The sequence below is a fragment of the Pteropus alecto genome, unplaced genomic scaffold (assembly GCF_000325575.1).
Source record: "Pteropus alecto unplaced genomic scaffold, ASM32557v1 scaffold57, whole genome shotgun sequence".
NCBI lineage: Eukaryota > Metazoa > Chordata > Mammalia > Chiroptera > Pteropodidae > Pteropus > Pteropus alecto.
In genome coordinates, this window is record NW_006442508.1 from 10157119 (window position 1) to 10181785 (window position 24667).

Below are 24667 nucleotides of genomic sequence, written 5' to 3' on the forward strand. Positions count from 1 at the left end.
AAAAAAAACATATCAATTAGTCTCATAAATGCCTGCTAAAGAATGCAATTTAACTCCTTACTTCCTTACTCGTTAAGAGCTAAGATTTGAGCTTTCTAAATCTGGCCTATCCTTTTTTTCCAATTAAACATTCAGCATTATTTCATTTTAGTTTCAGATGTACAGCACAGGGGTTAAACATTTATATAATTTATGACTGATTCTCTAATTAGTCTAGTACCCACCTGGCACTATACATAGTTACTACAATATTATGGACTATATTCCCTATGCTGTACCTTAAATCCCTGTGACCGTCCTATCCTCTAACAATTTAAAAAGTTGATCTCCAAATCCCATTTCTGCAAAAACAAAAAGCTGGAAATAATCTCACCCTTACAAATCTTATGTGTTGTTTTTTTTCTAGAATCTATCATACCTTATCCTGTGTCACAATCATTATGTACATGCTCATTTAACCATACTAGATTTCAAACCCACTGAGATCAAGGTCAAACATATCCATCTTTCTATTCATCTCACATAGCTTAGGAAAGAGTTTTAATTATACTCTTAACTTTCTGCCGACTCTATCACCTAAAAAAATTAAGGCTTGGGAATTCGTTGCAGCTTGGTTTAAAAAGGAAAAACAAAAAACCTCTTGGAACTGTGAGAAATGTAGCTGCAGGGTGATGAGGAGGTGGGTGGGGGATGTGCATACTATTTGTCTGCAGTCAGTTAAGCACAAACCAGATCAAAAGACTGCCTTCTCTTCCCCTTCAATGGCTGGATTCCATCCAAGTCAATCTATGTCTCCTAAAGACAAAGTCTGCCTAGGTTCACTTCTAAGGACCTGGAGAGGCTGATGTAATTAATCTAGGGAGCTTTCTAGTGGTCTGCAAGTACAAAAGAATAAAATCAAAATTTAACCTGTGAGCTACTGACCAGGTGAAAATTCTAGAATGTGGACTCCAGAATCCTCTAAAAAGCCATGGAATCCAAGTCTTTCTGCTGAATTCAATCTATATCAGATAGAGCTCATACCAATGGGACCCCACTGCAAAATCTGTAAATGTATCCCAAACAAAATGTCCCCTCACAAGTGAAAAGATGAGCATGCCCTAAGGTGTAAATTATATGTTAAACTTTCTGACATACTCCAAGTCATCTCTCTGTCCTGTTGGTAGTAACATAGCCCACAGCAGAGGCAAATGGGCAGAGCAGATGATCAATCAAGACAATTCAATTTTCAAGAATGAAGTCTTTTTAAGCATATAGTAAAAGATATAGAAAGTTCTACAACCGTATTAACAGCTGTTACATCTAGGGAGAGATGGGAGACAGAAGTGCGCAAAGGAAGTTTTCACTTATATACAGTATTGTTTTAATTTTAAGAGTATCAGTTTACTTCTGTAATTTAAAAAAACAATTTAAAGTAAAATTTTGAAATGTCAATTCTATTTTTTTAAAAAATTAAATAGACCCACATGGAATTCAAAGGAAAAATAAATGCCATTTTGCAAAAATTTGGCCACTAGAGACCTATAGATCAAAACAGAAATAACACAATTCTATCCTACAAAATAAAAAATGAATATTGGTAACAGGACAAAAATGTCACAGCGACTGTCTGTCACCCACTAGTCAAAACTCACTCCTTTGATTATGTATTAGCCACCAGAGGGAGTTTGAGTACTCTCCCCCCTAATTATATTCACTTTAACAACTCCTTTCCAAATTTAACCTAATTTAAAAAGTTAGGCTGGCAGAGCTAAAAAAAAAAAAAAAAAAACTTAATACAATGTTTACAGCAATCCATAAGTCATAAAAAAAAATTTTGGCACCAACAAAACTGTTTTATTTTAATTTTTCATAAAACACACACAATTTCATTGGGGTTCACGTCTGATTTCCTTGAGAAAAAAGTTTTCCAGTCTGGAAAGCAAACTACCTGGACAATCGATTCTGTTATCATTTCGATGCACTGCTCATATTCTCCAACTGTTTGTCATGACTTTAGGGTTAAAAAAAGTAAAACTAAAATTTTATACAACTCTGACTCCTGAAAAAAGAGGAAAGGGGGGACAAACTATAATCTGAAAACAGCATAATCCAGCCATAAAGCTAAATGTAAGTAATGTCATTATATTCTTTAGCAAGGGAAAATATGACTAAACATCTTTAAAAGTTAAATCTGTCTGTGACTTAAGCATCTTAAAAACAATGTATAAACAGCTAAACTTTCAATTCTGGTTCATTTTTCTAAAAAACATTAAGAGAAATATTGAAAATGGCCAAAATTACCATAAATTAGGGGAAACAAGCAGACAGCCAAAACTATAGAGCAAATTATTTCAGAAGGCAATAATCTAGTTATGAGTCCATAATATAGTCACAAATATTTTAAAAACAGTGTACATCTCATTTCTCACTCTCCCCTCACCAGGCTACTATTTCACCCTCTCCCTCATCCTTTCTAGTTTTCTAGTATCTTCCTAGAGTCCCCTTATACACAGAAAAGTAAACACAAATTCATATTCATATTCCACCCCTCCCCCCTTAACATATAAAGTAGCTCATCATTCACACGGTCCGACACCTTGTTTTTTTTCACTTTATAACATACTTTGGAGATCTTTTCATGTCAGTACACAAAAAGCTTCCTCATTCTTTTTCACGGCTGATCATGACTAGTTCTACCACAGCTTTCGATTACCTTCTTCAGGCTAACCTCCAATGACATTATATTCAGTCAACTACTTAACACTTGAGTTAGTTTCTTTCCTTCGACAAGATTTTAAAACAAACCAGATTTGAGGTGTCCCAAAGGATAACTTTCAGAGAAAACAACTCATTATCTAAACTATATCCTTTTTAGAACATTTGTTTTTCAACCAGGTAGAGGAAAAACATTCCACAATTTTCTCCTCTCATCACGTAATAAAACAAAGCTACAAATTAGAATGCAATCTTCGAGTGAAATTACCTTTTTTTGATTTGAGGGATCAGCATAATAGTCAAATCAACAATGACTTTATTTCTTGTGCTTTTCTTTCACTGTAAAAGAAAACAATAGGTTTTTTTGTTTTGTTTTGTTTTTTTTAAAAAAGGCTAAAAAGACTTAAAGTAGCACAATGGCATTCTAATAACAGGAAGCCACCACCTGATTCGATCTTTCATCTGCCAGGTCAGAGGCCGAGGCTCTTCTCTTTCGGGATTCTGCTATTATCAACAAGGACGACTTTCACACCGGCAAAAACACACTCAAGAATATAAGCTCTGCGGCGCTACGTGTTGGAAATTACACTCCAGGAGCCAGAGCGCCTGAACCAGCTACCTAGACTCCGGCTTCGCAGGCGGAAAAGGATCTAGGAAACGCAGCCGCGGCGGTGACAGTGAGCTGGGGAGGCGCGGGTTCACGGAAGGAAAATCCGGCGCCGCGCGGGGAGCCCTGGAACCCGCGCAGTCGCTCCAGCCGGACGCAAGGAGCCGCGCGCTCCCCAGGGACCGAGCCACGGAACCACGACCACTAACGGAACCAGACCACGGGCGGCCGGGCCGCCGTTCCAACCGCGGACTGCGGCGCGCGGGTCGGGTGCCGGGAGGGCGGGGGTTCCCCGGAGGAGCTGGCCGCCCCGGCGCCCCATTGGGCGCCGCTCCAAACGTGCCCAAGTTGTGACAGGAATAAAGTGGGTCACAAGGCCTAGCGGGTCCCCAGCAACAGCCCTTTCGGCACCAGTCTCCCGCTTCCCCGGCCGCTCTGCCGCAGGAATCGGCCACAACCCCGGGGCGAGCACAAGCCACCCAGCCCTCCTGTGGCACCCCAAACCCGCCCATGCCCCGCAGGTAACCCTAGCTGCCCCAGAGGGGCCCTCAGCCAGGGCGGGCCTCCGCCCCAACTCCCAGGAAAAGACATACTACGGCCACAGTAAAAACTTGGGCTTCAGCTCCCGCCTTCCTCTCCCTTGGCCGCCGCCCCCCAGCCCCACACACATGCCGCCCCCCACTCCCTCCCTTACCCGCGCCCTCACCGTGTGGCTTGTGGCGGCTCCTTCTTCCCTCCCCCACCCTGGAGTCTGGCTGCGACGACTCGGAACCACAAACCCGGCTGCGCCCAGGAGACACTGCGGATCTCAGCGCAAGCAGCACCTGGAGCTGTGAGTGGCGCCCCCAAACCACCCCCGAAAAATTCGCCGCTACTGCCGCCCGCTCCTCCTCCCCCTCCTTTCCCTTCCCCTCCTCCACCGGCACCGGGAGCACGCATGCGCTGCCGAGGCTAGCCCGCGGCGGACGTCAACCCCGGGCCCACCCGGCGGGGCGCCACTCACCGGGAGCGCGTAGGCGTCGGAGGCGAGATTTCCTTCGCGCTCTCGCTCTCGGAAGTTTCTTTTTTTAAGCCAGTAGCCGCGAGCCTTGTCTGTGATTGCGCTCCCTCCAGGCGCATGCGTCGCCAGTGACCCCGCGGGCTCCGACTGCCGGCGCTCTCGGTTCGCCCCTCCCCTCACTCTCCCTTTCCCCGGCGCATCGCGGTGCGCATGCGACTTTCCCCGTTAGAGCGCACGGGGCTGCGGAGGGAATCCCGGGCTGCGGAGGAGATTCCTGCTCCCTTGGGCCGCGCGTTTGCGCGTCTGCGGCGCCGCTGAGTGCCGAGGGAAACCGGGATCTCCCGGACGCCCCCTTTCCTGCACCGGTTGCTGGAAAGCCGGGGAGAGGCGGGGCCTGGTCGGGTGGAGGGTGCGGCCGGTCCGGGAGCGTTAGCGTTGGGTCGGGCGGCTTTGGCTTTCACTCTGGATGCGGGGAGCCAGGAGGAGGAAGAGCTTCCTGCCAGATAAGAAATTCGTGAGCCAAACACGGAATCTTCTCTCCCTTGAAAAGTAAATCACTTTGTCGGCGACAGGAAAGATTTTTTTTCTCCCTCCAGCGGCATTACTCGCGTTTCGTCTCCTGGGGCTGGAAGGGGGTTTGCGAAAGTGACTGGACTTCCAGAGACACAGTCTTTCCCCCTCTCCTGGAAGAGCACGGCTTGGGTCGCTTCTTATTGGTGGGTAGGCCTTGGTAGACGGGACTTGCGCCCTTGGCTGGAGGGAGGCAAATAAAGGTCAGGATAGTTTAATCCAAGATGAGAGAAGTAGTGGGAATTAACCAGGATCCTAATTTGCACGGCTTCCCTTGTTAGAAAAGCGTGAGAATACGCCCTGCTTATATTGGGAAATTACTCGCCTTGATATTTAAAACACACTTGGTCCATATGTTTATGGTTGAACACATCTCAGTAGTAAATTATGGGGAAAGAGGTTTTTATAGTCCCAATTCCTAGTATTCATGTTTTATTGAATGTCCTTTCGATTTGAAATAGAAACCATCTTCATGTCTCACAATATAACAGCTGTAAAAGCCTGCCTTCCGGATAACATTCACCTCAGTAAACATTTCAGATTCTTGCTGTATGCACACAAAGAAAAAAATATAGATGAAAATTGAGGGGCTTAGCTCCCTGATTCTTCACCGTAAGGTTTTTCAGTAGAGAGTGGCAAAGCATAATTTATTAACTCCATCACATAGCAGAAGAGATTTTGGTATACATTTTTGCCTGTTCAGCATTCATTCTGATAATTTCTTTTATCTTCACTCTCAGTCTATATGGCTAGGCAGGACTCCCAGGGGAAAGCATATTTTAGTTAATCCTCTGCCTCAGGCTAGAGTTACCAAGAAGGGCTGTATTGCAATGGATTTAAGTTTGGAAAAATGGAGGCCTGAATCCATCTTTCCACTCAGATTCTAAGAAGGCAACATGGAGAAAAAGATTCAAAGATGGTCTGGCCTGGAGACATGTTCCATGCCCTGAACCCAATGTGGACTAGATAACTCTGGAAATTTAGTCGAATTAGTCAAATCCACGTGTTTGTTTTATTGCTAAAAACCAGTGGGAGTTTTTCTGTCACTTTCCTTACTTGTAGCAAGGAAAGAGGCAAGGTTAATCATACTGATATGTAGGTTGCATCCTGACAAGCGGGTTTGAATGTTTTTCCTAGGATGTGGATGTTTGGATTTTAGTCGAGAAGGTGATCCTTCTTCATATCCTACATCATCTAGAATATATATCTTCAAAAATACCTTTGCCCTTTTTAATGGTTCCATTGTCCTCTTAGTCACTAGGATCAAATTATGTTCATCTTTGACTCCTCACTCTCACTTTCTGTATTTAATCATTTACCAAAACCTGTTGATAATTTTCTGTTTTTCTGCTCTGTCCTTTGCAACTGCTTGAACATTTCCCACGGTTCAGGTCACGACTTAATCCTTTCTCATATTCTTTCCAAGACTAAAACTGTATCGGATATTTGTAATAATTTCTCCAACTTCCAGATTCCACTTTTCTCTAAAACAAAAATCCTGCCTTTCATAGATCCTAAAATTTTTCCCCAGGCTAAATCCTCTCCTTGAACACAATTTATGCAATTCAAATATTCTGTTTGTTCCTTTTTTAAACCGAGCATTTCCAGCTCCATTTCCAACTGATTCCCCCAGCTGATGTCTTGATGGAGGCAATGTAGAATAGTGGTTAAGAGTACAGAATTAGGAACTAGTACATAAGAAATCCCATATTAGTGCTGGCTATTGTTAATGATGTTCCTTTCTGAGTAATTCTTACATCTTCTCATATTCTTCCCTTATTTTTTATTTATTTTATTTATTTATTTTTTTACACCTACAGCATCTGGTCTTCCTAGGTGGTCTCCTATCCAAGTACTAACCAAGCCTGACCTGCTTAGCTTCCAAGATCAGACGGAATCAGGCTTGTTCAGGGTGGCATGGCTGTACACTCATATTCTTCCCCTAGTTCCATATGTCCAATCAGTCACAAAATCCTTTCTGTTCTTTCATAATGCCTCTCTCATCCATCATTTCATTGACATTCCTAATTTTATCACCATAGTGTAAGGTGAATGAAATATAGGAAGTTTAAGATATGCATCATAGGAAATAAAGAGTAAGATTTTTTTAAAGATAAAGCTTCATGGTTTAGTCAATTACTCATTCTTTCTAGACCCTTTAAAATAGAAGTACATAATATGAGGTGGTATTATAGATTTTGTAGTCAAAAGTCTAGGGTCAAATCCTGACTAATACTAAGCACAGCAACTCTGAGAAAATTAAATAATTTCTCCAAGCTCTGTATTTATCTGTAAAGTTTGAAAACTATGTCAGAGAGTTGTGATGGTCAAATGTAAATTATAAACTGCTACATAAAGGTTGAGCGGTAAGGATGATGGTTTTAGATTTTTATAATTTTTGTTGGAACCCTAGGAAGGTCGAAATGACTCACAAATTTGTAACTCCAGCCTTCACCACTCCTTTGGGCTCCATGCACATATGTCCCATTGGCTACTTGATGTCTCCTCTTTAGTGTCTCAAATATTTTGTATGCTCCCTTCAATTTGTTCTTCACAAAGCAGCAAGAATATTCTTTTGAAAATATATGTGAAACCACATGTTCCTACTTGAAACCTTTTGTTTCCCATTACACTCAAATTCTTAATCATGGCCATAATACCCTGTTGATCCAACCCCTGCTACCCCTCCAGCCTCATGTCCTACCATTTCTCCTTTTCTCATAACCCAGAAACTTTCTTCAGCTCCTTGCTAATCTATGTTCTCGGGCTCTGGCACATGCTGTGCCCTTGCCTGGACCACCCTCCTACCTCTTCTCAGCTGGCTCCTCCCCAGTCTTCATGTCTCAAAGTCCTAACTACCCTATTTAAGAAGGTCTACCTCCCACCTCTCATCTGCCCCCACCTATATTGTACCCACAGTTATTCTCTATTGTTGTGCTTACTGTTTCTTCCATAATGTAAGTTTAAATTACACATATATTTGTTTGATATTTGTTTTCTTATCTATTAACTATCTTCCACACCACCACATGGTAAACTCCAGAAGGCAAGAACCATTTGTTCACCACTGTATATGCAGCATCCATTTCAATGCCTGAGATAAATGAATGATTGAATGAATGAATGAGATGAAAAGTAAAATATGCTAGAAGAGTTTTAGGAGCATCCTTATATCCCAGATTATGATTGTAGGCAGATTATACTCTCGTCAAAAGGTAGCCTTACTAATGAATATTAAAGTACAAAGGAGAAATTAAACTGAAATCAGTAAAATATGATGTACTAGTACTGTGTTAGTAATTGAGTACTTGAGGACCCACAGGAATATGTAACACTATAATAGATACAGCTAATACCTGTATAAGATAATGTTGCATGGGGTCCAAATTAGGGAACAATGAGCATGAAGTACTCACATTAAATAGCTGCCAACATTTGAGGCCAGATACTTACTACCTTAGCCGGGACAAAAGCTGAACAAACCTGGATCTGCCATAGTCAAAACCTCCAATCCCCCTCTCAGGCTGTATAAGCAGAACACTTGGGAAGAGGAGGATGAGGGAATCATTGGAGCTCTGTTTTATTAAGTTCCTAGGGAGTACTGTGGCTTTTCCTTTCCTATTTATCCCCAATCTCACTCCAAGTTAAGTAAGCATGGCTCCGATAGAATCAGCTAGAGAAACTGGAGGTGACTATAAGGAGAAACTGGCATCTCATTCATTGGCAGATTTGTCGATATTCTCTGCACCTACGTGAGCAGGAAGATAGAGACTTGAAAAGAAACAGCTGGCCAGGGAGTGAGCTGAGTAAAGCAACTTGCGTGCGCGTTACAATCTGGCATGGCAAGGATGTGTACGTTTCTCCTGAGTTCACTGATGCTGTGTAGAAAGTGCTGTCCAGGTTTGAACCATCTTGACACTTAAGAGGGAAAGCAGTTTTAGCAACAAGAGGCTAGATATACTTCTGAAAGTGGGAACTGAGAAATTAAAAGAAAGAGAGCTGCAGACTGATCACCCATGTCAAGGAACTGCAGCAGAGAGGTGGCCTCAGAGTTTCTACAACTCAACGTGCCCATTAACGAGTCAACATTTAGATGAAATATGGATTGAACTTAACTAGTTATCTTTTTCTTCCCTAATTTGCCTCCCAGTTCCCACACCATAACCTAGGGAATGGGCCTTGAAAAGAGAAGGAAAGTATTGGTTAAAAACAAACACCACCTTGTCTTCAGAGTTCTTGAGTCACAAGTTCAGCCAGAGAAGGCTTGCCTTGAAACTGAGATTAGAGTTTTAAAACAGACTTTTAATAATCAAGAGTGTAGAGAAAGAGTTAAAGAATATGTTTTTAAGGGATTTGCTACCCATTGCTGCTTAATCAGGTAAGGATCTCATTAAAACAATAATTCCAATTCAGTTAGTCTGGGATGGGGCCAGAAATTCTGCATTTCTAACAAGGTTTCTGGGGATAATGCTGATTCTAGGACCACATTTTGACAAACAAGGTGCTATAAAGTAGGGAAGGGTGTTTCAAGAGAGCACAGTTGGCAGCAAGGAATAGAGCTAAATATTAGGTTGGAACATGAAATATCCATTTTTATAGGTCAAAAACAGTTGAATATTGTCAGTTTCAAAAAAAAAACATTAAGTTTGTATTACATCAAATAAAATTTTATAAAACAGGAAAGACCATATTAAATATTAAATCTCCCACATTCAGACAAACATTTGTACCCTACTTAAATGAGAATGTATAAATGAAGTTGCGTATGGAAATAGTACTGACCTGTGTTGGCAGGTATGAGTACTTGCTAGAAGAATATGGGGGTTTGGGGGGCACATGCGGGCATTATTTGAAAAATGCTGGGGATGGAATTAACCGGCCACCTCTAAGATGCTTTAATTTTATGATTTTTACAAATGTTAGTCTTCATGAACTGTGCTTGTGGATAAAAACTTACTGCCACCTGGTAAATTTGAGTTAAGAATTAAAAGTGAAATGTGTACCTTTTTATTCAAATATATCTGTTAATTTTAACTTTAAAAAGAAATACATATTTATTTTTTAAAAAGAATACATTTGGAGGGACCTTTGCAGTTGGTTTCAATTGGAGGGGAAAATAATGTTTATATTTATATGCATTAGATGGCATTAAAGTTACATTTTAACAATATGATTATATGGTGTTTTTCCTTTCATTTCCACAGTTGGATCATTTGATTTTATCCTACCTGGTGAAGTAAATTATCATCACCTTATTCAAATCTGTATTTAACTTTTCTTCCACTTCATCATCTGTGCAGACTCTATGATCCCTGCCCACCCCCAAGAGCAGCAAAGATGCTTTTCTTGACTCCAAGTTAAACTGCCTCAGTTCTCACCAATTTATTTTTGTAATCTAATCATTTAAACTTCGTCTAGATTCTCTCACAAACATCAGTGAACAACTGTAATCAGAAAGAAGATCATCAATACAAGAAAATAAAATCTGTTATTGAACTATTACTTGCTAGATTTACCACTCTTTAAAAATGATGTTCATTATTAAGTCAAGATAAGACATTCTACAGGTCTTCTGAAGTATCTTAATATTTTATGTTATCTCATGATGAATTATTCTGTGATTACTAGAGAAACTTAGGTAAGCCTCGCAATATATTTTTCTCACTTCTCATGATTTAGAAACAAATGTCATATGATCTAATAATTCTATAGTCTATTAGTGGGAATACTTATTAATTTTGTAACTTAATAACAGAACTATCAAAAACAATGACAATCAGTAGAGGTATTTCTTATGTACTTTCTAGAATCTTTAAATTGCATTTTTATATTGAGTGGTTAATTTTTTAATCAGTAAGAGATTTCAAAGAAAAAGCCATAAATTTAAGTATTTTCACCCAAAGTCCCCTAAATAATAGACTTTAAAATCTATTGATATAAAGTATATGAAATCTCATGGTTCTCTTTCATCGTTTTCATCTGTAGGCCTCTTTGGAAGGAGGGAGGCAACACAGAGGGCTGGTAATCTCTGTTTTTGTCCAGCATAGGTCAGAAAAAGGACAAGCCACAGAAAAATAAGAGTTTTGTTAGAGGCAATGAATATTCTGAAATACCTGAAAATTTTTGAAATGACATGTAAGCTATAATTCTAACCTAAAACTGAAAATAAATTTAAATTTTCTGAGCTCTGATTATAAATAAAACAGTATATAAACACTTTAAATCTATTTATTAAATATTTCTATTTGGTATCATCATTATCACTGCTTGAACTATTGGTGTCATCATAAATAGAAGTGTTTCTAATTGAAGATACCATCACATCTACAATGCCTTTTTTGGGGTTTTCTTCCAAATCAGTCTGTATTGCTCCGACTTCTGCTAGTTTCCATTCAAGTTCTGCAATAAATAACCCATCATTAAGTTAGATTAAAAATTTGGAAAAATGAAAAGAAGTTCCTCATCTACAGGAAACAGAAGTTGACTGTAATAAAATTAATGTGGAAAAGCTGATATATTTAGAACGGGATGACAATGAAAGTGCTACAGTATGAAAATGCACATGGGATGCAGCAAAGTTACATTTAAAGGGAGAAATTATGGTTAAAATTTTTATTTTAAAATGACTGATAATAAGCAGTTTAAAAGTTCAAATCAGGAAGCTAGGAAAAGAAAGATAGAGTAAACCCAAAGAAACGAGAAAGAGGGATATAATGAAGAAAAGACTTTAGCAACAGTAGAAAAACAAAGTCAGTAGAGGTGACCAACAAAATCAAAAGCTGGTTCTTTGAAGAGACTATGTGTCTATTATAGTCTGGGTATAAATAAAGTTCTGGGTATGTAATGTACAGTCATGGTAACTAAAATGATGATAAGAAGCAGGGAAAGAAATAATATCAAAAATTTACATGAGACATAACCAAAGTAAAGATTTTAAAATTTTGAAGTTGTGAGACTTCTTAGGAAAAAACTTATGCCAATACATTTGAAAACATTAATGGGAAAATTTCAACAAAACTATGAATTACCAAAATATATTCAAAAGAGAAACCAAAAAGAACTGAATTGATAACCAAAAATTTCTCCATCTGTGCAAATTCATCATTTTGTTAAATTTATTCCTAAGTACTGTATAAATGAACAGAATATTTTATTTATGAGGAAAATTATAAAATACACAGGAAAAGTACAAAATATATTATATTACAAAATGTAATATATATAATATTTATGAGGCAAATTACAAAAAATATCAAAGAAGACCAAAGATATATCTTGTCAAATAAATGACAAGATATATCTCATTCGTGAATAGAAATATTCACTGTTACTGGGATATCGAGCCTCCAACAATTAATCTATAAATATGATTCTAATAAATAACACGATTTTTCACAGAACCTGACTAATTCCAACACATGAAATTTTGAAAAAATCATGAACTACTAGAGACAACTTGATTGTTGTAAAGCTATAGTAATTGACGCTCTGCTGTATTAATTCAGAGAGCCAAATAGACCAGTTAGTGGAACATAGTAGAGACTTCAGATACGAATTGAAGCATTTTTTGAACTATGAGAAATGACATAAACATTAAAAATCAGTGGGGAAAACACCTCACACACATTAGAATGGATACTATTTTTTAAAATAACAAATGTTGGTGAGGATATAGAGAAATTGAAACTTTTGTGGAGTATAAAATGGTGAAGCCACTGTGGAAAACAGTATGCTGTTACTCAAAAAATTAGAATTACCATATGACTCAGCAATTCTACTGCCAAGTATATACCCAAAAGAATTGAAAAAGGGGACTAAAACAGATTATTTGTACATCCATGTTCATAGCACCATTATTCACAACAGCCAAAAGATAGAAGCAACCCAACCACCCATCAACGGATGAATGGGTAAACAAAATGCTGTATAAACATGCATTGGAATATTATGCAGCCTTAAAAAGGAATGAAATTCTGATACATGCTACAACATGAATGAACTTTGGGGACACTATGCTACGTGAAATAAGCCAGTCACAAAAGGACAAATACTTAAAATTCACTTATACGAGGTACTGAGATTAGTTAAATTCATAGAGTCAGAAAGTAGAATGGCAGTAGCCAGGGACAGGAGGGAGAGAGAATAATAAGATGTTGTTTAATTGGTATAGTGTTGTGGCTATGCAAGATCAAAAGTGTTCTAGAGATGGATTGCGGTAGTGGTAGCACAACAATGTGAATGCACATAATGCCACTGAACTACATAATTTAAAATGGTTAAATAAAATAATATTTATTTATAAAATAAAGTTCTGGGTATTTAATGTACAGCATGATAACTATAGTTAATACTGTATTATATTAAAAAATGGTTAAGATGATAAATTTCATGTTATGTATTTTTTATGAAAAAAATTTAAATATACCAATAAAAAAAAAACCGTGGACCAGATAACATATTATTCATGATCGTAATGCCTCTGAGAAGGGAGGGGAATGGTGTTAGAAATGTTAACTTCGACCATATCTCTAATGTTTATTGCAGCGATCAAAAAACTAATAGCTGAAGCAAACATAAACAAATATTCACATTTATTATTTTTGGTAATAATTACATAAATGTTTGTATATTATTGGTTTTATTCTTATGTATTAATTTTTTTTTTAATTCAAAGAATGAGGTCCAAGCTGAAAAAAACAAGGTGGTAAACAAATAGGAGGCTTTAGAGACCAGGAGAAGTAAAAGGTATGATTCTGGAACAATTAAATTATTCGAGGTCTCAGTAAGGTCAAAAATAGTTTTAAGAGAACAAAAGAGTAAAAAACTAGCTGTAAAAAACAACTATTCACAATGGGTTCAACATGATGGTAACGAAAAAAGATTTTAATAATATAAAATTAAAGCAGTTCCAAGAAATGACTAAGATGAAGGATATGGCCTTAGAACTCGGTTAGCAAGTAAAAATCATTAAAGAGGGTAAAAATACAAAGTCCTGCACTGTATACTATGAAAAAAAAAATAATAGCAGGCATGGTCCTTGTTAGGAAGATAAAACTCAAAAGGAATTGATTAACCAACAAAGTCAGATAGTATGTAGAAACTCAGTAGAGAACAGGAAGAGAGATTGTGAATTGGTCCAGAATCACAAGGGGGAAAATGGAAACCTAGGAGAATCGTGAAGGAATAGGATTTGGACATGAGAATAAAGATTATGGTATTTTGGAAAAAAGTGTGTGAAAAAAATTCTAGTCACAAATGAGTTAAGGTGTCTTCAACTACTATTGAGGACCAGCCTGGCTGGAGCAGAAACTAGAAAGCATTGAGAAACATAGATAAGTAAGCTGAAATTCTCATAGAGAAGATTCTGAATTTTTAACTTGAGACAAGGAATCATTAAGGATTTAAGCAAGTGGGTATTATAGGAAGTAAATATGTAAGCATACAAGAAGAGAACAACAGAAAGGGAAAAAACGTTGTGTTTTATAGAAATAAACTTCCATGATATTTATTTAGTGAAGTTTTCACCTTTTTTATAAACAAATTTAAAAAATAATATAATTACCTTCTAGCTTGAGATTTATCCCTCCACATTCTATAATTCCAATGAATTTGCCTTCTATCTGACCATTTTTATAAACAAAAATTGTTGGTAAACAGTTGTCATGATAGTGTTGAATACAGCTATTCACGATGGCTTTAACAAATTTAGTTTCTGGAAACTTTCTTGCTAGGAGACTAAGATGCTGGTTAACCAACAAACATGTCGGTATGCTAAAAAAGAGAACCAGTACATACGATATCTTTAAACAATAGATGACTCGTCTCAGTCTAGTAAAATAAGAGAAACATCTCCATGAAAAAAAATCTTTAGATATTCTTTTAATAATATCTAAGAACATATCAATTAGCATCCATTATTGTTACCTTTAGTAATTATGAAATGTAGAACTCTCTGATTTTTATTACCAACACCATTATAGCCTGGGAATAAAGCTTGCTACCATGGGAATTTGATGCCTAACTAAGGCTAACCACATCTGACTTAGTATCAATTTAATTGAGCCAGTTCCTAGTTATAGGACACAGGAGAAAAAAAAGAAAAAGAGAGAGAGAGAGAGAGAGAGAAGGAAGAGGAGGAGGAGGAGGAGGAGGAGGAGCAGGAGGAGGAGGAGGAGAGGAAGGGAGAGAGAGAGTGAGAGAAGGAGAAAGGAGAGGAAAAAAAAACAGAGAAAAAGGACACCTCTAAGGGATCCTTGGGAGTTCTGAGTTTTAACAAAAGGATCCCAACTGCTATCAGCATCACAGGCTATTTTCACATGAGTTATCATATCCAAAATTCTTTATCTCAGACTACCTTGAATTTCTTGACTCTAACAAACATTGCCCACACTTTTCTTTGATATCCCACTCCATGCTACATCTTGTTCTCCATAATCCAGAACTATTCCTCATTAGAAATTTAAAATTGATTGGAAGGATGATTAAAACCTGTGATTCTTCCTGCTCTATCACTTAACTCCCATTACACCCATTCTTCAATTAGTCCCTTTACTCTTAGTCTATCGCTCACTCAAACCTTTATTAAACTGTTTCAAAACTAATCCTCTACTTTATCCCATATTTCTTTCATTTCCTATGGGACTTTTCTCTGCTATTCTGCTTCCCTCTTTTCCTGTTCTCTAAACCTTTTCTTCTCCACTTTACATAAACATATTCAAGTTACTAAAAGTTACTCAAGTTTTTAAAAAGTCCCTTACAACTCTTTGTCCCCTCCTAACAACTATTCTCTCTCTCTCTTGTTCGAAGCCTAGATGAAAAAGAAAATAAAAATCTCTATGTTCTGTTCATCGCCCTTCTTGAAAGACCCTCTGATTTTGGCTTCTGTGATAACACATTCTGTTAATTTCTTTTTTACTTCTTTGCCTTCTCCTATCTATGCTTCGAATGTAAATGTTTTTTGTGATTGTGCCCTGGACCCTATTCTCAGCCCAGATACATTCCCTAGGCAATCTTATCCATTCTGATATCAATAGCTGATTAACTTCATCTCCTCTCTCCTCCAAAAAAAAAAATCTGATCTTTCTTCTGAATTTTCTTTTTAAATATAAACCTAAATTTGATACAAGTGTAGTTCTCTTTTGCTTTTGTATTCATTTCCTCATCATTCATATGGAGCATTTTTTAAATAATGTATGAGAAGAGAAAGATTAATGTGTACTGTGTTAATCAAGGAAAGCTTTTTTGAACAGACAAAATTAGTGTTTTCTCTTGTACTGCTTTGTATATATTTTCAAAACTATATATACAACGTTTAATCGGCCTCTTTTACCATACCACAGAAGCATCTCATTCGCCTTTGTATTCTCAATTCCTAAATCCTGCCACACTCATAGTTGAAGCTCTCTTAAGTGAGTGACTCATGCCAGGGCATACTGCATGCTCCAGGCAGGTGGTGACCCTTTTGGACTTTTTTGTACTTTCCTCCTCTACACCTGTTTGTGCCAATTGCACATTTTATTAAAATTAACAAATAAATAAAAGTAGAATAAGAAAATTACTGTAGTTCTTGTGAAAATCAAATGCATGCTTTGGAAAAACTTGACAAAGTTTAGTTACTAAGAAAAAACTGCTCTTTAGTTATGGGCCAGACAAATGTAAATGATCAAGAAAAAATATGGATTTCAACACTCAAATTGCTTTGCATGTATATTTCAGTTCTTGCTCCATTTAAACTAACCTCAATAATGGAAATCAATGAAAATGCATTATATTCTTACCAACATTTGGGAGAAGAGTTTTGTTTTATTTTTTGTTTGTTTGGGTTTTCTTTACTGGTTTCTGGCTTTTAGTCTCAATATATTTTTGATAAACTTATTTCACACATTTTTTTAAAAATCTACCTCAACATAATAAAGGCCATATAGGAGAAGCCCACAGCTAACATCATACTCAGCAGTGAAAAGCTGAAAGCCTTTCCTCTAAGATCAGGAAGAAGATAACGATGCCCACTCTCTCCACTTTTATTCAACATAGTATTGGAAGTTCTATCCAGAGCAATTAGGCAAGAAAAAGAAATAAAAAGCATCCAAATTGAGAAAAAAGAAGTAAAACTGGCACTATTTGCAGGTGGCATGAGATTATATATAGAAAACTCTAAAGATGCCATTAAAAAATGTTAAAACTAAAAAACAAATTCATTAAAGTTGAAGGATGCAAAATCAATATACAAAAATCTGTTACATTTCTATACACTAAAAATAAACTATCAGAAAGATAAATAAACAGTCCCATTTATAATTGCATCAAGTATACTCCATCTAAAATACCTAATTCAGCCTGTCTACTTTCTCCATCTCTGTAAGCTTGGCAAATCTTTTCTTATTTTTTGAGACCAAGACCAAGAATTACTTATTCTGTAGAAAGTTCCGTAGTTCCCTACTCCAAGGGTAGAACTTACTACTCCCTCTTCAGTAACTTTACTCTGTATAGAATTCAACCACAGCACCTAAACGACTTTTACTACACTTAATTGTCTCTCTCCACTTTACCGAAATTTCTTTAGTGGCAGAGATAGATGTCTTATATATGGCTTTGCATCTCCAGCACCTACAAAATCCTCAGAAATCCTCTAAATACTAGGTGGTGTTATATATCAATTTATGAAGCAAGAAGCTTGCAAAAACATTAAATGCATTATATGTTTAATTTACATTTCAGAATATATATATAACATTTCTTTTGTAATTATAACTTGCTACAAATCTAGACACTGCTATATTTTAGTAGGTAGCCTACTAACAATAATATTAGAAAAGTATGTACTGCCTAACTTAAATACCAATTTTCCACAAGTAATGACATAAATTGGCTTTATAAGTTTCAATTTTCCTCAAACAGATGAACTGAATCCACTAATATCTAATTTAAATGGATTTTACCATTACTGTCAGAATGAGAGCTGAGTCAGTGGTATGACAGACATTTATGAGGTGGATGGCAGAAGGCAGGTAGGCATTGGTGATGGCAGTGAAAAGCATGAAATTAAGAGACTATGGCCATAACGGATTGTGGTTCAGGGAGAAAGTAGTTTGGGGGCCAGAATTTAACTCCATAAAAATTATAAAATATTAGGGAGACTTCTGGCATCACAAAACAAGTTAAGGGCCTAGTTATGGTATATGATGTTCAAAATTTGCATTTGAGTATAAGAATAATGTAGAAGCACAAAATGAGAATTTGGATACAGGTACAAGACTAAATAAAATCAGAAACAAAGCTAACTTTTAACTGAGCCACTAGGCTCACTGTCCCAGAATTAGTTAGAGTCCTCTAAGGTATCCTAAGCAGGCTGAGCCTTCACTTGGTTAAAGACTAGGCCCAATTCTATAAATTTAGTGGCAAAGAAATATTAAAATTACAGAACTTAGGAACCTAATTTAAAAAACAAATTCCTACCCTCCTGTAAAGTTTATAAAAGGCAGGTAGAAATACAAATTAACAGGTATACTTCGCTTTATAATATCAAAAAGTTGAGTAAATCTATTATTAAAATTAGACTTTTCTAAAGAATATTTGTAACACAAATAATTAGTTTCTGTTTTATAAATTTGATTATAGATTAATATTCTTAAAATGTAAGTTATATACCAACACGAATTCATTTTCTTAATGTCAAGAAAACTAATCTTTTATATAACTTTCTTAGATTGCCCAATAAACTTTCTGAGAAGTCGACAAATATTTAAAATGTTATAAAAACAGATCCTTACTCTTTGAGTCCATCAAAGCATATGACAGTTTGAAACAGCCTAGCTTAGACTAAAACACATCAACCTCTTTTATGTGTTTTTGAAAATTGTCAAAAGTAGTAATTTATCTAGAAATAACTGTTAAAATAAATAATTTTATACCAGAGTATGGTGATTCAGAACCAACATCCATTCTGCTAATCATAATAGATCTCAGAAAAGATACTCAGTGAACCACTTCAGTATATAAGTTATGACACACAGATCTTAGTATTGTAAATGTTGATGTTTCACACACTTATTTGTGAAGAACCAAAATCAGCAAATCTCCACATTGGTTTAACCAGATAATGGTATAGGAAAAATGGGAAATGATTCTTTTTAAGGCTTTAAACTACTAAAAAATTAATTCCCTAGTATTTTATTTTATTTATTTAACTTATTTTATTTTTTTAAATTTTTTTAGGCGAGGCAACCCTTGGTTGACCTCACAGATTGCAAGGACCTTGTCAGCTTACAACCCCTTATATTTTATTTTTTATGCCTACAGCACCTGGTCTTCCTAGGTGCTCCCATCCAAGTACTAACCAGGCCCAACCCTGCTTAGCTTCTGAGATCAGACGGGATCGAGCTTATAGAGGGTAGCATGGCCGTAGTATATTTTAATTACAGTAATAAAAATAAAGTCTTCTTTTATAGGGCATGATGTCCTAACAAAATTTGTCTGAGGAACTGGGTAAGCTGGTAAACAGCAAGGCTCTAATTGGCATAAATTGCTCTGTATACTGAATTTCTCTTGAGAACCTGAAGAGGAGAGACATTTTTTTATTCAGAGAATGAGAAAAAGGTAATGAAGGCTACTGTCATGACCTCTGTTCCTGGACTGGCTTAGAGTGCAGGAAGAGGGGAGTTGGACCTAAAGCTAGAGGCACTGTTTCTGTGAGAGATTTGTGAAACTATGGGAGCTTGCAGCTCCTCTTGGGCAGAGTTGGGGAAAAGTCTATTTTTCCCGATTATCATTATACCAGGATGTTGAAGCCTGGGGACATATAGGTTATACTTAGGTACAACTAGGCACTTTATAATTAACTGTTTGAGGGGAATAGGGGAATGCAAGAGAATTATTCTGTAAAAAGAGACTAAAGAGATATCATATATTCAAATGTGCTACATTATCCTTGATTGGGTCTTTGTTCAAAAATATATTATTTATAAAAGATATTTTGAAGTTGGGAAAATTTGAGTAATATGGTCTGGGTATTAGATGCCATTAGGAATTACTGTTAATTTTGTTAAGCAAGAAAATGGTATTATGGTTATATAGAAAAATGCCCTTATGTTTTGAAGATGCATGCTGGATTACTTAGGAGAAAAGTGTCATGCTATGTGTAATTTATTTTGAAGTGGTTCTGCAAATACACACACATACAAAATGATACAAATATGGCAAAATATTAACTGTTGAATCTACCTGGCCTGTATTTAGAGTGCTCATTTTATCACTCTTCTTTTCTGTATGTTTGAAATTTTCCATAAGTTTTTTTAATTAGCTCCCAAGAAAGCTTATTTTTTTAAGAAATGTGACAAGTTCTTTAAATTAGACATGTAAATATATTAAAATACCTATTTTAATCCCTGAAGCCAATGGCTCTCTATATAGACATACATATTTTTTTCATGAGTACTTTGTTTTATGCTTTATATAACCTTAAAACCAGAAATATGTATCTTAAAACATTAGTATATTAATATTTTGCAAAAATGCTATGGTAATTACCTTGATCTGTATAGATGAATTATAACCCATACATCTTTGTCTGCATTCGTGACTTCATTCACATACTGATTTCCAGAAATTTCTCTTAACTCTCCAAATTTTTGTTTTTTCTTAAGAGCTTTCCATTCCTGTAATCGCTTTTCTCTAATTAAAAAAAAAAATGAAATTAAATCGCATAGGAAAGTTATTATGTTCTTCAGGTCATTCCCATATACAGTAACAAAGACAATGAATGTAATGCTAGTACATATCAAACACTTTAAAGAATGATAGAATAACTATTAATGTTGTTATAATGCCAGTTTGTTTATATAGGAATTTGTGTTGTCATGCTTATTGCAAAGTATAAGGGGTTAGCTACTGACTTTTAAATTTATTTTTATTTAAGATTAGGTCTTAATCATAGCTATAGAGAATTTATTTAGACATTGGGCAATAAATTCTCATACACAGGTTAAATACTTATTAAGAAAGTATACATAACAATAATAGCTAACATTTACTGAGTGCTTATTACGTTGCCAGGTACTGTTTTAAGTGCACTACATTAACTAATCCTTCCAAATTTTTATAAAGTTAATACTATTATTATCCCAATTTACATGCTCATAACTATCATCATAAGCTTACCTTCAGTCCAAAGCCTTTGTGAATATGTATAATTATTTGTTATAAAGTTTATTGCAAGTAGAGAGGTGGTAGAGAAGAAAGAAAAGCTTGGACTCTAAAGCCAGACTAAACTTGGTTTAAATACCAGTTCCCACTTATTAGCAGCATGAATTAGGGCAAGTTATTTGATCTAAGTTCAGTTTCCCCAACTGAATTATTTGGGAATAATACTAATATCTACTTGCATGGGATTGTTGGGGATTAAATGAGTTAATACATGTAAATTTCTTAGGATGGTGCCTAGCACACAGTGAGTATTCCATGTTACCTAGTTATTCATCCATAGGGACTCTTAAAACTTTCTTAAACAACTGTCTCAAAATTTACATACTTTGATTTAGTTGTCAAATGCTTGGATTCATGAAGCAAATCTAAATGGTTTCTTATATATCTGCAAGTTTCTTAAAAGTTACTGATTCTATATCTCTCAGTTATCTGAGAGTACTTACGCCCCTTCTTTCTCTGTATATTCACTGTATTTTCTCATTTTCTGCATTCTTGATGCTCTGGCACATGGGGCTTTGCTTATTCTGGAGAGACTACCCCTCCCAGATCTAGCTAATTCCTAAAGATAGCAACCACTTGCTGTAGAGCACATTTCTCAAAGGCAAACCAACCGGTCTGGAGCCCGATCCCCCCAATCACCTCCTTTATTAAGCTGAGACACTATCTCCCCGATCTAATCGTCCCTGAGTCAGGTACTACACAACCAGAGAGAGCCACTATACCCCAGAGCCTATGAAAATTATTCAAACTAGCCAGTCCTAAATCAGTTTACCCTGCCTAGTTTGTCTTTTCCACAGAAACCATATATATACAAAAAAACTGGTGTCCATGCTATCTCCTCACTATTTCTGCCTCTTGACCAACTCTGGTGCTTCCCTGTGTGGCCCTGCATTGTGGGGCATGCCCCCGACTCTTGAGAACTATGAATAAACAAACTATCTTTTCAACGGCGATTATCTCCTGATCTGTTGGCTTCATCATACCTGAATAAATACAAAATCCTGGGAATATTTTCACATTCTGTCCTATTTCACATATTAGAAACATGTCATGTAAACCACTCTCCATAATAAGTAATCCAGGTAAAATGAAGCCTAGAGGAGAATGCCAAGAATAGCAATGTAAGTCTAGGGCCTTTAAACAGTTTTCAAACTGAAGTTCTTCAGTTTTCCCTCTACCGACCCAGATATTCAGAACTTACAGTTACTCCAAACATCTTTTGGGAGCCACATTTTTCATTGAGTATTTAGTATCATTATCATTGATTTTCCTCAATTTTATCTAACTGGCTTAATATCTTTCAAAAATTTCTTGTTTTATGATGGCACCATGCCCTACTTTGATGCTGCAACTCTGATACTTCAGTGGCATTGAGCAGGGAAAGACAAACACCTGGGTGAATTTTGCCATCAGGAAGTGACTTAGTGCTCAGTGGCCTGCATTTTTCACATAACAATCATCAGTGGGGATTCAGTTGCACAAAAAGAAAGCCCTTTAGCCATTTAGCAAGAAGCGTAATCCATGGAATTAAGTCCTTTACTAACTCAATGGAAAGAGGGAGGAGGCTCTAGCAGGGCTACTAGGAATTACTCCCAGAACAACACTGCAAAACTGGTCTGCCAAGAGAACAGCTTTCTCTGCTACAATCCAGAAACTTGGGAAACATGGAACTACTACTGCAATTGTGTCCTAGTATCAAACTCCTCTGGGGATCATAAAATCACTGTTACAACTGTTGTCTCTAGAAACCTCTCTCCTTAGCAAAGAATGGAAGAAAATATTTGCAAAAGACACATCTGATATGTGGACTGTTATCCAAAATATACAAAGAACACTAAAAACTCAACGATAAAAAAACAAACAACCTGATTTTAAAATGTGCCGAAGACCTTAATAGACACCTCACCAAATAAGACATACAGATATGCAGATAACAAATAAGCATCTGAAAGGATGCTCCACACTATGTCTTCAGGAAAATGCAAATTAAAGCAATAAGAAACCACTACACACCTAATAGAATGGCCAAAATCTGGAACACTGACAACAGCACCTGCCAAAGAAGATGTGGAGCAATAGGAACTCTCATTCATGGCTGGTGGAAATGCAAAATGGTATAGCTTTTAGAAGACAGTTTAGAGGTTTCTTATAAAACTAAACATATACTCTTACCATACGATCTGGCTATTGTGACCCTGGTATTTACACAAAGGAGTTGAAAATTTTAATCCACACAAAAAACAGTACACAGATGTTTGTAGCAGCTTTATTCATCGTTGTCAAAACTTGGCAGTAACCAAGATATCCTTCAGTAGGTGAATGGATAAATTAACTGTGGTTCATCCAGATAATGGAATATTATTCGGTGCTAAAAAGAAATGAGATATCAAGCCATGAAAAGACATGGAGGAAACTTAAATACATATTATGAAAGAATAAGTGAAAGAATCCAATCTAAGAAGGCTACTGTTTGATCCCACCTATATGACAGTCTGGAAAAGGCAAAATAATGGAGACAGTAAAAAGATTGGTGGTTGCTATGGGTTGGCAGGGGAGAAGGATGAACGGGCAAAGCACAGAGAATTTTTAGGGCAGTAAAAATACTCTGTGTGATACCATAATGATGGACACATGTCATCATGCATTTGTCCAAACCCAAAGAATATACAACACCAAGAATGAAATGCAATGTACACTATGGACTTTCGTTGATTATGCTATATTGATGTAGGTTCATCAATTATAACAAATACATCACTCTGGTAGGGATTGTTGATGAGGGAGGCTATGCATGTGAGGGCAGGGAGTATGTTGGAAATCTCTATACCTTTCACTCAATTTTGCTGTGAATGTAAACCTGCTCTTTAAAAGAAAAATCTTAATTAACATAGTTAAAATGACCATATTACCTAAAGCATGATACAGATTTAATGCAATCCACATCAAAATCCCATTGGCATTTTTAAAAGAAATAAAACAAAAAATCATCAGATTTGTATGGAAGCAAAAAAGACCCCGAAATGCCAAAGCCATCCTGAGAAAAAAGAATGAGGCTGGAGGCATCACTCTGCCTGACTTCAAATTATACTACAAAGTGACAGTAATCAAAACAGCATGGTTTGGCAGAAAAATAGACACATGGACAAGTGGAACAAAATTGAGAGTCCAGAAATAAACCCATATTTATATGGGAAAATAATTTTCAACATAAACACCAAAACTATACAGTGGAGGAAGGAAAGCCTCTTCAATAAATGGTGCTGGGAAAACTGGAAAGCCACCTGCAAAAAAAACTAGACTGTTGTCTATCACCCCACACCAAAATTAACCCAAAATGGATTAAGGACCTGAATATAAGACCTGAAACAATAAAATACATAGAAGAAAACATAGGAATTAAACTCAGGGACCTTGGACTTAAAGAAGATTTTATGAATTTGACCTCAAAAGCAAGGGAAGTAAAAGCTAATATAAATGAATGGGACTACATCAGACTAAAAAGCTTCTGAATAGCAAAATAAATCATCAACAAGTAAACAGACAACCATCTGAATGGGAGAAGATATTTGCAAGCAACGCCTCCAATAAGGGCG

General features: G+C 36.6%; 2 protein-coding genes, 1 long non-coding RNA gene and 1 pseudogene across 10 annotated transcripts in view; 1 reads left to right on the forward strand and 3 right to left on the reverse strand.

Annotated features, from left to right (window-relative positions):
* Nucleotides 1-4481, reverse strand: part of CLOCK (clock circadian regulator) — a 105177-nt gene extending 100696 nt beyond the window's left edge. For 5 of the 8 annotated variants that reach the window (XM_015597564.2, XM_015597563.2, XM_015597562.2 and 2 more), the window contains exons 1-2: nt 4308-4481; nt 2966-3036 (exon numbers count right to left, since the gene is read on the reverse strand). The gene's annotated coding sequence lies outside the window, so the exon portion shown is untranslated. Of the gene's footprint in view, nt 1-2965; nt 3037-4010; nt 4177-4307 lie in introns of those variants that run through there. The other 3 variants (XM_015597565.2, XM_025040271.1, XM_006922512.3) reach the window with 1 other exon arrangement.
* A 462-nt stretch (nt 4482-4943) lies between these two features.
* On the forward strand, nt 4944-11097 carry LOC112471512. The gene is made up of 2 exons (XR_003043330.1): nt 4944-5020; nt 10079-11097. It is a non-coding gene; the product is annotated as an uncharacterized LOC112471512 (long non-coding RNA).
* Nucleotides 11098-11115: 18 nt separating this feature from the next.
* LOC102887453 (phosducin-like protein 2) overlaps nt 11116-24667 on the reverse strand; it is a 75736-nt gene continuing 62184 nt past the window's right edge. Inside the window, exons 11-13 of the mRNA XM_015597491.1 lie at nt 20400-20543; nt 14437-14645; nt 11116-11273 (exon numbers count right to left, since the gene is read on the reverse strand). Of these exons, the coding sequence (XP_015452977.1) occupies nt 11116-11273; nt 14437-14645; nt 20400-20543 (511 nt within the window). The remainder of the gene's footprint in view (nt 11274-14436; nt 14646-20399; nt 20544-24667) is intronic.
* On the reverse strand, nt 19164-19280 carry LOC112471564 (annotated as a pseudogene).